The sequence below is a fragment of the Morone saxatilis genome, unplaced genomic scaffold, assembly GCF_004916995.1.
Source record: "Morone saxatilis isolate NCDOM2014 unplaced genomic scaffold, NCSU_SB_2.0 Contig12, whole genome shotgun sequence".
Classification (NCBI taxonomy): domain Eukaryota; kingdom Metazoa; phylum Chordata; class Actinopteri; family Moronidae; genus Morone; species Morone saxatilis.
In genome coordinates, this window is record NW_023339674.1 from 20,461,476 (window position 1) to 20,477,974 (window position 16,499).

General features: G+C 44.2%; 1 protein-coding gene across 3 annotated transcripts in view; it reads left to right on the top strand.

Moving 5' to 3' along the window:
- Window positions 1–16,487, top strand: part of dab1a (DAB adaptor protein 1a) — a 46,212-nt gene extending 29,725 nt beyond the window's left edge. Inside the window, exons 6-16 of one of the 3 annotated variants that reach the window (XM_035652968.1) lie at window positions 53–172; window positions 653–691; window positions 1,181–1,243; window positions 2,639–2,692; window positions 6,612–6,773; window positions 8,745–8,807; window positions 8,920–9,016; window positions 9,908–10,314; window positions 10,897–11,092; window positions 11,184–11,332; window positions 16,340–16,487. In XM_035652968.1, coding sequence (XP_035508861.1) covers window positions 53–172; window positions 653–691; window positions 1,181–1,243; window positions 2,639–2,692; window positions 6,612–6,773; window positions 8,745–8,807; window positions 8,920–9,016; window positions 9,908–10,314; window positions 10,897–11,092; window positions 11,184–11,332; window positions 16,340–16,387 — 1,398 coding nt within the window. In that variant the 3' untranslated portion in view covers window positions 16,388–16,487. Of the gene's footprint in view, window positions 1–52; window positions 173–652; window positions 692–1,180; window positions 1,244–2,638; window positions 2,693–6,611; window positions 6,774–8,744; window positions 8,808–8,919; window positions 9,017–9,907; window positions 10,315–10,896; window positions 11,093–11,183; window positions 11,333–12,645; window positions 13,337–16,339 lie in introns of those variants that run through there. The other 2 variants (XM_035652966.1, XM_035652969.1) reach the window with 2 other exon arrangements.
- Window positions 16,488–16,499: the final 12 nt, after the last annotated feature.

Here is a 16,499-nt window from a genome sequence, read left to right on the forward strand (position 1 = left end):
TGTGTGTGTGTGTGTTAATGGGTAGGTGGATAATGTGTCCTTGTCTTCCTAGGCTGAGCCTGTGATTCTGGACCTGCGGGACTTGTTCCAGCTCATCTATGAGATCAAGCAGAGAGAGGAGATGGAGAAGAAGGCCCAGAAAGATAAGCAGTGTGAGCAGGCGGTCTACCAGGTACACTTAACCAACTCTCTGTGACCTAACCGTATCACGCCCCACCCCCCTTTTTTAATGTCACCTTAATCATCTGCCATAAGTATGATGAGCTTCATCCGAAAGATTCTCGACAGACACGTCAAGTAAGACTTGAAAGGACATCAAAGGAAGTGAATGACATACGGAGCACCCGCTTTCGGGTTTCATCAGTGGCACCATCTGCCCATTGTGCTTATTTCACCTTCCTCTGTTCTGCCTTCTCTACATCTGTTTAATTTCTCTTTATCTCTAGTTGTCTCTCTCTCTCCTTTTCTGATGATTGCCAAATGATTATCTGAATGCTGGGAAGCTGCTATGTCTTGCTGTGCTTTCCACCTACTCTTTCTACTCCACCGGCTTAACTCTCCGCCTCCTCCCTCTCTTCTGTCTTCTCCCCTCTGCTCCTCTCTCCTTGCTGTTTGATCTCTCCCTCTCCTTGCTGCCACCGCTCATCTGCAGACAATACTGGAGGAGGATCTGGAGGACCCGGTCTACCAGGTAACTTCCCGACCAATCACATCGCTGGTGTCACCTTCTGCATTTCTAGCCAGTCAGCTTGCTCCTCTCTGTGTGCACTGTGGGGAGACAGTTCCTGTTTTGTTACAGTGTGGTAATAGCACAATATGTACAGTTCGGATGGGTTAGTTGTCTGGAGGTATTTATGTGGAGTCAACAACAGCCGGGGACGTTTGAATCTGTGCGATCGTGGGTCTTGGTGGTGTCTGTGTGCATGTCTGCCAGTTGGGGTGCATGATCAGCTGAAAGATGTATATGTTTTCTCAGGTGCTTTGGGACTTTTTGCTGCTTAAATTTTCCTTCATGTGTCACGGGAATCTATTCTTCAACTGCTTTTTAATAAAAATCTATTGACAATGCTGTTTGACTAATCTCCTCTGCAATTTCACCACTTTTCTCTCAATTTCTTTATCTTCCATTTTCTTTTCCGCTTCTTGTTTTCCTTTCCTCCCTCCGCTGCTGACGTTGTAGTACATTGTGTTTGAGGCGGGACACGAGCCCATCCGTGACCAATCAGAAGAGAGCATTTATCAGGTACTCACAAGCTCTTGTTGTCTGCTTGGGTCTCAGTTATATTCTTGTCATATTGTAGTCAGCTGTGGTTAAGCTCCCAACTGCAAGAACATTTTTAAAGTGTTTGAACAAAAAGATATTTAATCCTCCATTTGCCAGCCAATAGGTACCAGCTACATCACTCTTTAATTGGATAAGTATATTGTGGCCTGCTCATAAAATTAATGGCTTCTTTTGTCACTCATAAAAATGTAGATACAAGAAATAAAAGACAGTAAGCATCAGAGGCGAACTACCAGCCGGCACTCTCTAGAGGGCCCTGACAGCTAAAAGCTAGCCCAGGGAGATGAGTCTTTCTCTGGGTGCACTCCTCAGAGGCGTGGGTAGACCTCCGAGGGATGAGGAGGGGGAGGGTACAGAGTGCGAGGAGGGGATGTGGAGGTTATTCCTGGGCTGTGTGGAAGGCGGACCCCTCCTCTTTTTCTCTCCTCCCCTCCCTCTTTTCCCGAGGAGATGAAAGAAAGCGGGGGAAAGAAAGATTAATCACCAGCCTCTCGTTTGATCTTTAAATAAAATGGATTGAAAATAGACAGAGTGCTGGCGCGTGCACAATACACAAACAGAAATAACACACACATACAAACACCCCCCACACATCCACACACACACATCAGGCGTAAGAAACGTGAGCCTCAGCCAGCCTCTAGCCACAGAGGAACTAATGTATGAATAAAGATGGCAGCTTCTGGAAATAAACATGTGAAAAAAGTAACAAGGCATTGAGAAGAAGAGAAAGAATGGGGCAGGCTGTGCTAGATAGATAGCCACATCATCAGTGCTATTTTTTATTTACCACTGATAAGGGCACATCCAACTAGGGTAGAACAAAACTTTATTTTAGTGTCACTGTAGGAGAAACAAAACCCATAGGGATCCCAGTATTCATGCATATCAGTATTTTGCTATCAGAGCTCATTGTGTCTCCTCATTGCACACGCTGTCAAATCTATCTGCCTGTGTGACAGAGAGATATTACATGTCTCCATGTGTGTGACCATCTGAGTTATTACATGTCTGTGGGTGTGATAAGCAGCCTTATCCATTCTTTATTAGGGAGAGAAAGAGAGACCATCACTGCAGGCCGATAGTCAACTGATTAGCCTACTAGATGAGTTCTCACTTTACAGATTTTAATTCTGATTATCCCCGCACATACTCACACTCACACTCACATACACTCACACTCTACTAGTGATTGATTTGATTCCTGAGGAGCCAGGTTTCAGGGTTTCGTGTTGGCATCCAGTGTGTCGCAGTGCTGTAACTGTGATGTATAAAGACTGTGTCATTGTTTGATTAAACCAGAGGTAATAGGCTCTCTCGGCTGTTCTCTGACTTTATTGGTCGATTGTGTAGGTTCCCACCAGTCAGCAGAAGGAAGGGGTCTATGACGTCCCAAAGCGACACCCAGTGAGTGACCGTGTGTTTGTCCCACCAACACCCCCCCCTTCAGCCTGCCTCCCCCTCTCAGACAAACCTCTCAGCTGTCCCACCATTACACAGGCGTAAAGCCTCTTCCTTCAGTGCCCTCTCCTTGTAGAGCCTGGTGAAGCTCTAATTTTGCAGTCCCGTTAACATCTCTCTCAAATAGTGATCAGGTGTGTCTGATTTTTCCCTGAGAGGTTTGCTGGGACCCAGTGCTCTTGTGCAGTGTGCTGTGCTACTCTTCTGCTTGTGCTGTAGCTGTGGTGGCTGGTGCCGTTCCCCGTGTGCTCCGTGGTGCCTGCTCCTTATGGTTAAATGGGATACTGTGTGTGAATATGTGTGTTGTGTCAGTTTGCTTGATGAAGCATGCCTGGCTGTGGTTTGCCAGTGGTGAATTCAGTACAAACCTGCATGACCTTATGCCAGATTGCGCTGAACACACGTTTTGTCATTGTCATATTTCCTATAATGGATATAAGTTATACTGAGCTTAAATGTGCATGGCCTCCGATTTTTGAAACTATATCTCAGTATTTCACCTCGTTCATGCATATAAGTAAGTGTTTGCTGTGTAAATATTTATCACTGTTTGTGTGTGTGTTTACAGTGCTCATGGGTGCGTATGTAGGGTATATCTTTAAGCTCTTGTTATTGGCTCACATTGCCAGTGGTTATAATGAAAGATGACCTTGACCACTGTCAGGCTGCACTATAACTCAGCTGCTCTTTTATCTGCCTATAAAGATGCTAGTTATATCCCTGCCTGATTTAATCTGCTAAAATCTTCACACTCACAATAACCAGGCTGCTGTCCTGTGTGTGTGTGTGTGTGTGTGTGTGTGTGTGTGTGCATTTGTATTTCAACACTTCATACCATGTTGCTGTTCTGTAGATCAGTATTCCCGCAGTCCATCCAGAGCGCTCCAGCTCTATATGTATTCCCCAGCAGTGGGTCTTTTATCCTTAAACCGCTAAAACTGGACTCCTCCACGTCACTACTGGCAGTCACAATCCCACTCTATGAATTTTGGTAGGCTTGGAATCAGTCTCACAGTTTTCTGGCTGCATATTATCCCCAGCTTTGGTAAGAAGCTTACAGGCACCATAGTATTTCTGTTCTCTCTTCACCCAGCCCACAACACATGCTGCTATTTGGATTGCTTTGGTGTTGGCAGGTGTCCGAACGTGAACAAATCCAATATTTCTCTCTTGTTGTGCAACCAGTTGGACAAGTCGTCTATTCTGGTTTAAATAAAGCAAATTCAAGTCTTTTCTGCTTCCCAGTCAGTCAGAGGAAGTAAATATAACCCAGGATCATAGAAATATAAATGGATCATAAAATTTAAGAATTTGGTTTTAAGATAAATCCATACTCACAGAGGGCAGAAAACTGCCGCTGTGCTATCTGTACAGGTTGAATCTTTCAAGTATGTTGAACCTCAGTCAGAGATGTCACAGCAGGTCTTTTCCATTAGGAATCCAACTGCTGCATTCACATCATATTGTTAATATGAGGAGCCTCAAGGAGAATATCTTACATTTAGTGAAAAGAACTGCAGATGTCTCAAAAACTGATGCTAAAATGGCTGCAAAGCTACTGTTGCAGGCAGTATAATGTAAATAAAATCCGTTGTAAACACTAAATCAATCAATTTGTCAAATTACAAAAGAGCTGTATAGCCCTACCATACACAATGAAGTTAGTTTAAGTTATAGTTTATACTGCTACACACATTTAGGCAACACTATTGTTTATATAGAGTAACTGCAGGGCTTGTACTGGGGGTAAATATCTTAAAATAATGCGTGAACACTTAGAGCATAAATTGAATGTTTTCTCATTCTTGCTATTTAGCCCCCATGGTGTGAACGTAGCAGGAGTACCTGTTGTGACATCACTGATTTGGGAGTGACCAGAGGCCACTACATTTATCTCACTATTGCTGTTTAGAGTGGATTTACTGTACTGCTGGAGAGTTTCAGAAGGATTGACAGTGGACAGTAGCATTGCGTCTGTACTCACTACCTGAGATGAAATGATACCACCAGTAGAAATGCGACGTCCTGTCTAAAGCAATCTCCTCTGTTGTTTACTCTGTCACCTTCTTAAACGAGACAAATCAATAAAACACACACACACACCCTTACACACACCACACCACACAGGCCATTTCAATCTGCTGAGCCCTTGACCCTGTAAAATCAGAGTGTGTTGAATCAACAGAAGACCTCACTCCCTCCACATGCAGAGGCCAGCATAGTACCACCATCAGCTTTGCTCAAACACTGGATTAGTAAGATATACGATATTATGTTTAGGTATCATATCATATATATGACCCAATGACCCATATAAGTGGGTCATTACTGTCCTGGTTTAAATAAAGGTTGCGTTAAAATATCCCCATAAGTGTGTTTATAAGTGACTTAAAGGGAGAGAAAAATGTGCATGGTCTAGTTGGGTTTTATTAGAGTTGTCAGTGTGTTTGTGTTTGCGTGTGACGGTTCAGCAGTGTTTTCGGCGTGTGCCAGTGTGATCACTCAGACGGTAGGGGATCAGCAAGGTGGCGTTAATTAAAGGGGCTGCAGTAATTGTATGCAGAACACATGTGCACAGGTAATTACTGTTTCCCTGGAGATGGCTAATTGATAGGTGGCGGCTGTACTGATAAAGATAAAGGGCTGGGCAAAGAGATGGTGAGAGTGTATAATGGGCACAGAAGGATAATTGGCAGGGCAAGAGAGAAACGGATGGACAGAGAGAGAAAGAGAGTGAAAAAAGAAAGGCAGAGGAATGGGCAGCAGCAGCTTTTAGATATTGTATGTTTATATAAGGGTAAATTTAAATGTTCCACAAAAAAGTACACATTGGAGTTCAGAGTCAGAAAAACAACCAGTAGAAAAATGGACAGCATTTCCAGAACTGATTAGTATTGGGCAAGCTGGTATTGTTCTTTAGTATCAGCTAATGATGGCCATACTTCATGCTTTCATCCAAAGAAAAGCATACACTCAGCAATATTGTAGTGCACCAACTACTTGTGCTTTGGCAGACCAATCTGCACGTCATAATTCAGTGCCAGTGCTGGCGAAAGGTCTGGCGGAACCCATCACCATTCTGCTATAAGCTAGAAAAACTATTAGACGTTGTTTGTACAGTCAGACTTTTGAGGGATGGTTTCAGAAAACATGCAAATACATCAGTATTGCTCTTATATGTGTTTTTAGTTTAGGTGCATGAAGGCACGAGCTGTATCATCTGTTGGCTACACAGACGACACCTGTTAGTGATTGATAGATTAATTTTTGGCTTTGTCTTTTTTATGGGATTTGTTGCTGATAAAAAAAAATGATAATAAACACAACACCGGCCTTATCTTATAATCTTTAGATTGGAATTCACTCTGACGGAGATCCAGCTAGTGATGGTGCAGAGCAAGCTTGCAGGAAGGAAGCAGTTTTTTCCTATAATGTAACATACTCCCTCCATTTGCTCTCACATACAGCATGTTTGATAATCCAGCCCCTCTTGCTGTGTCTGCCTGCTTGTCGGTCTGTCTCACACTGGTTCCTGACACAGGGGAGCAGGCTTTACAGAAACACAGAGAGGGTTTAAACCTTAGCTCAGTGCTGTAGTTTAGACTAAAGGTAGGGATGATCTTTAAACCTTTTTTTAAATCGTCTAAGTCTGGCAAGAAGAACCTTGCTCTGTGCCTGTGTGTCTGTTTGAACATGACTGTGTTTTGTGACTATAACACCTGCAGACCCCTCTTAAATAAGCCTCATTTCACCTCACTCCCTCCTGTCTCACCCTTTCTCTGAGTGTATGAAAAACAACTAATATGTTGGTGTGTGAGCACATTTTCATCCCACTCGCCATCTAACACTGGGGTTGTGATTGCAGAACGGACAGCAAAACACTCCCCACCACCATCATCATCAACCTCATCATTATCATGCTCAGCCCTTTCAACAAGAGCAAACTGAACACCAGCAGCAGCAGCAGCAGCAGCAGCAGCAGGCAGTGGCAGATCTGATAGACTTAGACCTGGATATGGTGACTCAGGTAAGGCACTATACGTACATACCACAAACCACAGTGCTTTTGTTGTTGTGGTACAGACAGAAGCTCAGTAGTTATGAGTAGGTAACATAGTGTCCTAAAGGTTACTTATCAGGCCTCATGAACCACTTTGTCAGGCATATGATCTCCTGTCTCCTGTCCTTCTCTGTGCTACACCACTTTTTTTCTTTTCTAGTCGTAAGTCAGCCCAACTCTTGACCCCTGTCATTTATGAATAAAACATGCAACCTTGCTGTTGCATAGTAACCAGGTTAAGGCAGAAGTAGAGCCGAGTACCATACGTATGGATGCACCCGTGCGTTCACACCTGCATGTGTGAAAGCGGAAGGACAAGTGGGATAGTCAAGAGAAAAACACCCCAGTAGCTCAGAGCGGAGGTCCCTTTAAGGGGTGAGTGGACGTAAAGGTCAGAGTGTCTGTCAGAGAACCGGTGGGAGTCAGGCAGCGGCGGTCATCTCACCTGCAGTCACACTCTCAGGGTCAAGCTGCTCAGAGCACATTAATAAAGCATTCATAACACTCTGATAATCACAGCAACCTGACCCCACCACCCCACTACCACACACGTAAAGAATATTGAGTCGAGTGACTTAACTAAAAGTGGACAGAAGGTCTATGAACGTCTAACTTCCTGTGCTGTACACTTGCTCTAGTGACATTTTTCTTGTGGTTTCTGTTTAAAGAACATTAGCAAATACTCTGTGGTATGTACTCAGAGTACTCAGTAAAAACTATAGGAATTAATTCATTGTATTTTAGTTTAAGAAGAGAAATGCGTTTAGTGAATTTAACACCCTGTTATCGGTCCTTGTCGATGCACTATTTTGGCTATCTTGGCTATCTAGCTTATTGTCTTGTTGAGTTGATCTTTATCTGCTGCGCTGGATTCTGCAGCAACAATAGTCCATATTACAGACTCCTATCACCTTCCTCTCTTTGTAAAAAACATACCCATCCAGAACTATAACTGTAAAACACCATGCCCACAGATCCATTTTCTGATAGATCTAAAAAGAACTTTGTGGTCTATGTGTGACCTACGAATGGGAAGATATTCTAAGAACATTCATTATCTCAAAAGAAATTATCCGCATCCATGATTTATGCTAATCTCTGACCATGTATTCAAGGCTTAAATTCCTTCACAACTAAAAATAGTTTCCTTCATTTGCCACCGGCCTAAAGATATTATTAATGTGAAAAAAGGGGGAGATACTAAAGAGAAGGATCATGGGGAGACTGTGAAAGGAAACAGAAGGATACAGAACAAATTCAGATCAAATAGAAAGGCTACTGTGTTTGATAGCTATTCCCTCTGAGGCACACCACACATCCTTTACAACAGGGGAACATTAATGATTTGTCCAGAAGAAGACACTGGTACAGTAATGATGCGAGGGGGTGTGGTAGCCGGCTTTTAGACCAGCTAGTGGAAAGCATCTTTTGAAGAGATAAGATAAGCCTTCATTGATGCCCAGAGGGGAAATTCAGGTGTCAAGGACAAAAATAAGTACAGATAAATAGAGAAAAGTAAAAAAAATAAAATAATAAAATAAATAAAAAGTATATAAAATAAAAAGAGAATATAATTAAAAATCTAATCTATACAAGAGCAGTTAATCTCTTACAATGCATGCGGTATACAAACAGTACTCACAAACACTGTTGTAGATGTGGAGCAGATGACAAAGATTGTGGTAACTCTTGGTAGGTATGTCATCATAATCAATCATTTCATCTCATTATCCCATCTCTCCTCACCCCTCTGTTACCTCCTCCGTGTTGCTGCCACAGTGCTCAGGTAGGTACCACAAACATACCAAGCTAGTGTCGTGTTGCATGCGATGTGTGATGCATGTCGCACTGGAATGTAAACTGACCCAGATAATGTATATAGTACAACAGTATTGTTATTGTACCTGACTGGTAGTGTATACTTTCTCTTTTTCTCAGAATATCAACCAATTAGAGATTTTTGGAGACATGTCCACACCACCTGACATTACCTCTCCATCGGTGAGTAGCTGTCATACATACACAGTTTGTGATTTATATCTTATGAAATCCTATTTCCAATGTGTTTTTCTCTTGTTTTCTTCAATCGGACCGCCAATCACAACCCACACAGACCCCCGCCTCTCCAGCCAACACCCTCGACCCCTCGCAGGGCCTGCAGCCTCCCACGGAACTGTTTGCTCCCTTCAATCCTGCGTCTGTGCCCTCAGGTAGGACCTTGTTCATTTTCTGCTTAAATACACCACTGCTACAAGCAGAAGGGAAACAAACGCAGCAGGAGTGAGAGAGAGAGAGAGAGAGTCGAGAAAGGAGATGAAGGGGAGCTGGAGAGTCAGAAGATTCGGAGGCAGAGGGCAGAGGAAAGAGAAGAAGACGGGGGTTGAGATAAATAGAGAGGGACGGAATAGAATTGAAATGTAGATGAGGGGAGGGAAAAGAGGAGAATAGGTGGTATTGGTTGTGTGTTGAATATGAAATGCATCATTAGCTTTCTGCCTCAGATGCTGCTGCTTTACCTGTGGCTGAGGCTACTGTGGCGGCCAGAGGAAAGTAATAAAACATGCTGAGATGATTGTAGTGTAGACTCCTCTGTATGCACAGGGCTTCTTTGAATTAGACGTTGTATACTGTGTCCTCACCTCTGTCCGCCTCCTCTCCTCCTCACTTTCTCTCATGTCAGAGGTGCAGGGCAGCCGAGGTTAAATGTCAGCTTTTTCTGCTGTAGGTAACAACTGGAGACCAGGAACAGGAGACTAGAAAGTGTGTAATAGAATAAGCTTCTACTGATGAGTGTTTTTAATGAGTGTGTGTTGAGCTCAGCCTTTTCATAATGACTCTTTCTCATTCTGGAGGTAATTATGATAGTTCACCATTACCATTAAGAGACACTGCATTATCTGCAGGCAGAAGTAGGGCAGCACTCTCTGGTGATGTATGGGTTATTATCTGTTTGTGTGTAGAAGAGGTATAAGTGGGTATCTTAATCACTTCCTGTCCTATCTTCTTTTTTATTTCATCATTAAGATCTTACAAAATATCTACATTTTCTGTATTTTTTTTCTTAACCTCAAACTGTTAACTCTCTTGTCACTCACCATCAGGTTATGTGACGATGGGAGCAGTGCCCCCCGGCCACTGGTCCCAGCAGGCATTTGCTGCCCAGACACCGCTGGCCTTCGGGGTCCAGTCTCCTTTAGGTCCGGTAGCCCAGGTGCTGCCAGGTGGCCAGCCTCTAATCTGGGGCCAGGCCAACATCTTCCCTGCCACCCAGCAGCAATGGGCAGCAATGGCAGCCGGAGCCTTCCCCCCCACAGCCTACCTCCCTGCCCAACCTGTGGGCACTCTGCCGGCCGCCATGTTCCAGACTCTCACCCCTGTCACAACTGTGACTCCGGCTGGCGAGAGCCATTCAGGTGCTGGAGCCAGTGCTTCAGCGCCCTCCCCTTCAGCGTCGTCAAGTCCGCAGCACGGGGAGAGGGCGAGGAAGATTGGCAAGGAGATGTTCAAGGTGGGGAGCTAATGAATAAATAATTCTGATGAGACCAGAATTATGATATCTACTGAGAACATATATCTATATATATGTATACAATTTTTTTTTTTTTCTGTGTCACTGTGTGACTGACAGATGTTACTGTGCTATAAAGGTAATGGGCGGTGGGAGGGGATTGCTATGTAAAAGTATTGTTATCTTTTCACGTTTTTATGAAAACAATCAAAACAAAGTTCAAATATAGAACCTTTGATTTTTAGAAAGTGTTTTCATTCAATTTGAATTATTCGATTTATGTGTTTTTTTTTTAATCTCATTTGTTAAAAGGGATCCAAATAAATCATGACACAAGAAAAAAAGGGCAAATTAGCATCAAAACTGCATAATTATATAGTTGTTTCATTATAGCCAACAGTCAAGAGAAGACTTAAAATTGGGGGAGAGACAGGAACAACATGCAACAGAGGTTGCATTAACTTGGCCTTCTTACTGTTTTGTTTGCTTCCCTGAATGCCCATGCAGTGAGTGAAAATGTTTAAGTCACAGTGCCCAGTATTAATGTTGACCCAACTGACTAATGTTTGCCTCTTCCTTCAGGATTTTCAACTGGCGAAGCCTCCGGCCATGCCGTCGAAAAAGGGTGAGCAGCCCAACTTAGCAGGAACCTCAGAGGCATTCAGCACTTACTTCAGCCGTGTGGGCACTGCCCAGGACACGGACGACTGTGACGACTTTGACATTTCTCAAATGAATCTGACACCAGTCACCTCCACAACACCATCCACCAACTCACGTAAGAACTATTCTTGTCTGTACTCTTAAGTTGTCGGCTTTTTCTGTAGCTTTTTCTTTCTGAATCTGACTCATCTTGTCTTGCCCTGCAGCACCCACCCCAGCTCCCAGGCAGGGCTCTCCCTCCAAGTCCTCAGCCTCTCATGTCAGTGATCCCCCCACCGACGCCACAGACCCCCCCACAGACGATTCATTTGGGGAAGCAGAGGGCAGCCCTAGTCGCAGTGGAGAGGAAGATGCTGTAAGTGTATGTATGTGTGTGACGATAGTAAAAGAGGTCTGTGGAATAAGTGAGGTGTGTGTGCCTTTAATAACTGAATCCTTATGCTGCTATAACCTGCACAGTGTGTTGAGATCTGCTGATAAATAGCCTTTGTAGCGGTGTTGGCAGGCCAGGTAATCACTCTGGCTGATTAGGTGGCCGATGCTGTTGTGTCTCTTAGTGTGTGTGTGTGTTTGTATCAGTGCATGTGTGAACGTGCACATGAAGTGTGTGTTTCTGTGTGAACACGAGCAGGGGTGTGCCTGCATAAGTATGTGGTTCAGTGTGTGTGTGCCTGGTCAACACTGCGTTAAATTAGCTGGTGGAATTGTCAGGGACATCATTAAGCTGTTATTAATACCAGCCAGGTAGCGTCCATACATCACTACTTCTATATGGACAGACTCATCTGCGGTGAGATAGAAGAGGAATAATGCCTCAATTCTTCTTCCAGGGACAATTAATATTTATTTTACCAGCAGCACCTCCATCTAAGAGAGAACGTGAGAGAAATTAAGGAAACGAGAAGAAGATAAAGAGAGGGCGGAGAAGCTCTGCCTTTGCCCAAAGTCCTTGTAGAATGAGTGACCTTCCAAGAAACAAGACTTCCCTGTACTCTCTGCCATTTTTCTGTCTTAGTCTTTTTTGTGTGTTTCTTTCATGCTTGCCTCTTTCTTCTCTTTTGCTCTCCACTCTCCAGGCGTGAAACATTAGTTTTATGCCTCCAATCCGTCTATTATTGAAAAAAAATAGAGGACTTTCACACTGCTGAAAATGTCACCAGGCCTGAATAACACACAGAAGCTTTACACAACCCAGAGAAATGTGCAGAGTGAGTGTGGCGAAAAGGTTACAAAGAAAGAAAGACAGACAGGAAAGATGGAGCAAAAGGCAGAAAAACAGCCTCCCGCTCCCCACGGTGGCGAGGTGTAAAAAGCGGAAGTGTTTTAGGAAAGGATCAATAGAACAAACTCCACAGAGGCTTTCATAATAGACAACTGTAAATGAGTGCTCGCATGTGTGTGTGTTTTCTGAGAAGAGATGGGATGTGTGGGCTGTGGTTTCTCACTCCAAGTGTCCTTATTTCTCCTTCAGAGTATTGACACCTTTTCTCTTTTGCTTCCTGTTTATGTCTACTCTTAGTCTTTACCAATCCTGCAATCCTTCTTTCAGATTTATTCTTCTCTGTCTACTTTCCACTCCCCCCTTATTTCCTTCTCTTATACTCCTCCATCAACTTTTCTCTCTACACTTTTCTCTTCTTTCCCTCCCATCCTTCTTCCCCTCTTTAGGCGTGTGGTTCTGGGTCGCCCTGCCCCAGTGAGACAGCAGAGCCCAGCCCAGACCAGGCCAGTCCAGAGGCTGGGAGCTAGATAGCAGCAGGGCAGGGTAGGTATCAATACCTCTCCTCCCCTCTAACTCCTCCTCCTTCACCTCCCTGCCCTTGTACCTCCCACTCACATCAATCCATCTGATCTCTTCTGTGTGCTACATCTTTTTTCATCTTTTCCTTCCTCTGTTGCATCTTAGTTCTCATTTTCACAGTTTTTCTTCATTCCTCCTTCACCTGCTGTCACGCATGCTCAAAGGAAGGCATGTGTTTGACTTTGAGTGGTTTCTCATGTGTGTGATTGTGCATGTATGAGTATTTGCTTGTGTTTCATTTTGTCTGTTGGTCATTTTTGTTGTAGCTGGAGTTTCGTAAGCATCTATCGATCATGATGTGGCATTGCGTGTGTTTTTAAATCAAGGTGGGATGAGTAAATCACGCATGATCACTTTGGCCATACCGTTCTGTGCCCTCATTGTGCCGTGTGTTTGTGACGTGTACCTAAATCACGCCCAGTTCCTTAAATAGCACACATCTCACTGAGAAAGCCAATAGCGTGCGACAGCCAATCAGAGTCTGTGCACTTCAGTGAACAGGACGTCTTCTGGGATTTGTCAATGTTGTGCACAATATGCTGATCTTGGATGTTTAGCTTAACTTTAAAATGATGCATGGTGTAATTTTTATGCATTTATGTATGTTACATGATGTATGAACTCCTAATATGTGCATTATTATTGTGCAAAGATCAAAGTGATGAAGACAAGCAGCTACTATCAAAACTCAGGGAGGTGCTGATGTGTGTTTGATCCTACTGGAAAACATTCACACAACTTGCATAGGCTGAAAAATTTCTTTTAGAGACATGTCAACATGTAGTCTGCCTACACTAGGAAACACACACACACACACAAGAAGAGAGCCATTTTGATCCCTGGCTCCCTACCCGGTGTCCTCACCCACACAATTCCCGACTGTGGCTTTTTAATGATAGCTGCTGGCACTCACACAGGGAAAATTGTAATGGTTTTGTTTTCATCAGCTAATATTGGGGTGCCAAGATTAATGACTACCCCGACATAATTGGCATTAATTAAAACCCAAGAAGCCTTCTAGTCCTTCCCCACTCCAGGAGAGGAGGAGGGGTGGCTGAGCATCCTCTCTCCCCTGTTGGCCACCATCCTCATATTCAGACGGTCTGAAAGCTGCAGGGCAGCAGGTGGATGCAAGTCTTAAGTGGGAGGACGGATTGTAGAGTGCCGAGTGGTGAATCTGGCTACAGACCGACTTTGTTATGGCCAGAAGCATCGAATTTTTCCTCTGTAGTAGGTGGACTGCTTTGGTCCTGGTCCAATGACGCTGCTCCCATATGGTGTTTACTTGCTCAATCACATCGACTTTAGACATCTTCCCAAACACACACGCACACACCTGTGCAATAGGCCCAGTTATTCCCCAGACAAGCACACCTGTGATCGATACCGTCACCACCTGTGCTCATATTGGAGCCAAAAATGTGTGTGTGTGTGTGCAAGAGTGTGTTTGCTGCCGGCCATGACCGCCTGTCCTGTCCTCCCCCTCCCACTGTGTGGCTACGACAGACATGTGTTCAGGCTAGTGGGAGTGTAAGTGTTTTTTCTGGGGTGATCTCATCATGTCCAGCGAACGCTCCCGAGTCTCAGCCGTGAAATGGCCTGCTTCCACGGTTCACTGAGCAATCTCACATTGCTCCCCCCCTGCCCAGGGCCTACCGCACACACACACATGCACATAAATGTCCACACATGTACCAGCCAGGCCAGATATTTTGGCCTTCAGGCTGTTGCTACACCAGCACATCACTCATACCTCCATCCAGTCCCTCCTCTCTCTTGGCCCGGGGTTTATGGAGCTGAAGCGGCCCCGGTTGGCAGCCCTGGTTAGATGATGCGGGGTGACACTGCCGGGCTGTGGCTCTGGTGCAGGGGCTGAGCAGTGTGTGCTTGCTGTCACTGCTTGTCTCAACCTCTTTGTCACCTCTCAGGGCTGCTGGCAGCTACTTTCTGCTGACTGTCTGGCCTTGGCTGGCCCTACAATCACAGCTCTGTATTCCAAAAGCCTCCGCTAAAGCATCGCTCCAAACCTTAACCCCAGTTTTCTGTTCAGATGAAAGCCCATGCAGATTATGCAACAGCCAGGTTTTGGTGTGATTTTGAGCGTGGAGCAGCTTTTTGAAAGTCTGTCTTCTTTTTCCCCCCAGACACCACTCTATCCCACTGCATTCAGATACAACATGAAGCAGATCCTCCTTTATTTGTGCAAATTTGAACACAGAATTGATTTCACCCTGTGTTTTGACCATAACCAACCCAATAGGGTTGCAACTTGCCGTTATTTTCAATATTGATGTATCTGCTGCTTTTTCTAACTTATTTAAGTAATTCTCTTGTCTACAAAATGTCAGATAATAGTGAAAATGTCCATTACAAATTCCTAGTGTGTTTGTTAAGAAGAAATTACTTTATTGACAATTATCAAAATAGTTGCCAATTCTTTTTTTTCCTACACTGTAATGGTATGTAATAAAAATGTGGGTAAGAATGTTTAAATGTAACAGCTCAGGATCAGAAATTCTCCTGTTTTCCTCCAGACCCTTCCTCTCAACTCTCCAACTCAAGATAATGAGTTTTATGTTCGTGAAACATTTTTACATAGATGTGTCTTTGCCCTGTTTTATATGTTGCTTCTGAAATTCACTTCACATTTCACTGGTATAATGTGACTGAAGGGCAGCACTCAGTGGCAGCACAAACTGTTGTATCTGATTCATTTTTAGGGCTTGAAAGAATGTCACACTTTGTCTCACATCAGCAGAAATGCTCAGAAATCACTCCAGTCTGCTCACATCCCCAGGTTTCATCACTGGGCATCGTATCCTCACGTGGGAGCTACTGGTAGAGCCAAACTCGCTCTCTCTCTGTGCACTGAGTGAGAGAAGTCTTCCAGAATATAATAGGCCAGTCAGTGGTCTCCAATCAAGTTGTCTGCATGGCAGATTGAGTGGCTGGCTGTAATTATGTGTACGATAATAACGGGCCCATTGTGAGTGACTGCAGCAGGCTTGGTGCTCTGACTGCAGGGTGTTCCATCATCCACTGTTGTCTTCCAGCTCAGTTGGAGAGAAATACAGACATGATGACTCATAACTGGTCTTTCAAGGCGCTAGTTTATACCTCTGATTCATACTGGTCCTGGAGGGAGCCTGGAGAGAGAGGGAGAGAATATGCATGTGCGTGCACAATGACACACTCAGAAACAATAACTCACTCACACACACACATAAAGAGAGGTTTTGGGAGTGAGAGGTGAATTTTTCAGTGGGAGTTCTAAATGGGCTGAGAAGAGAAATGATTGGAAGTCTCCTAGCAGTATGCCAGTGCCACCTGGTGGTCACATTAGGTACAGGCTCTAACAAACCTTTGCAGGGTTGGATCTTACTTGTCGGGGCTTGCAGGCTGGTGATACTTGCAGTTCAGTTGGTTGAGAGAATGAATCAGAGAGTCCTACCTTTTAATTGCATAGCATTCAGGTGAGATCAGATATTACTAATCCAACCAGGTTTTAATAAGAAAAGTTAAAGCTGTTTGAGATGCTGATGTTTCTTCTCTCATGCACAGAAGGGGAAGGACCCTCTCTACGCCCAGATCAACAAAGGAAAGAAATAAAGAGACACACAGGAAGACAGACCTGACCAGCACTGAGAGAACAGGAGGAGAACTCTCATTGTGTGTGTGTGTGTGTGTGTGTGTGTGCGCGCGTGTGTGTGTGTGCGCGCGT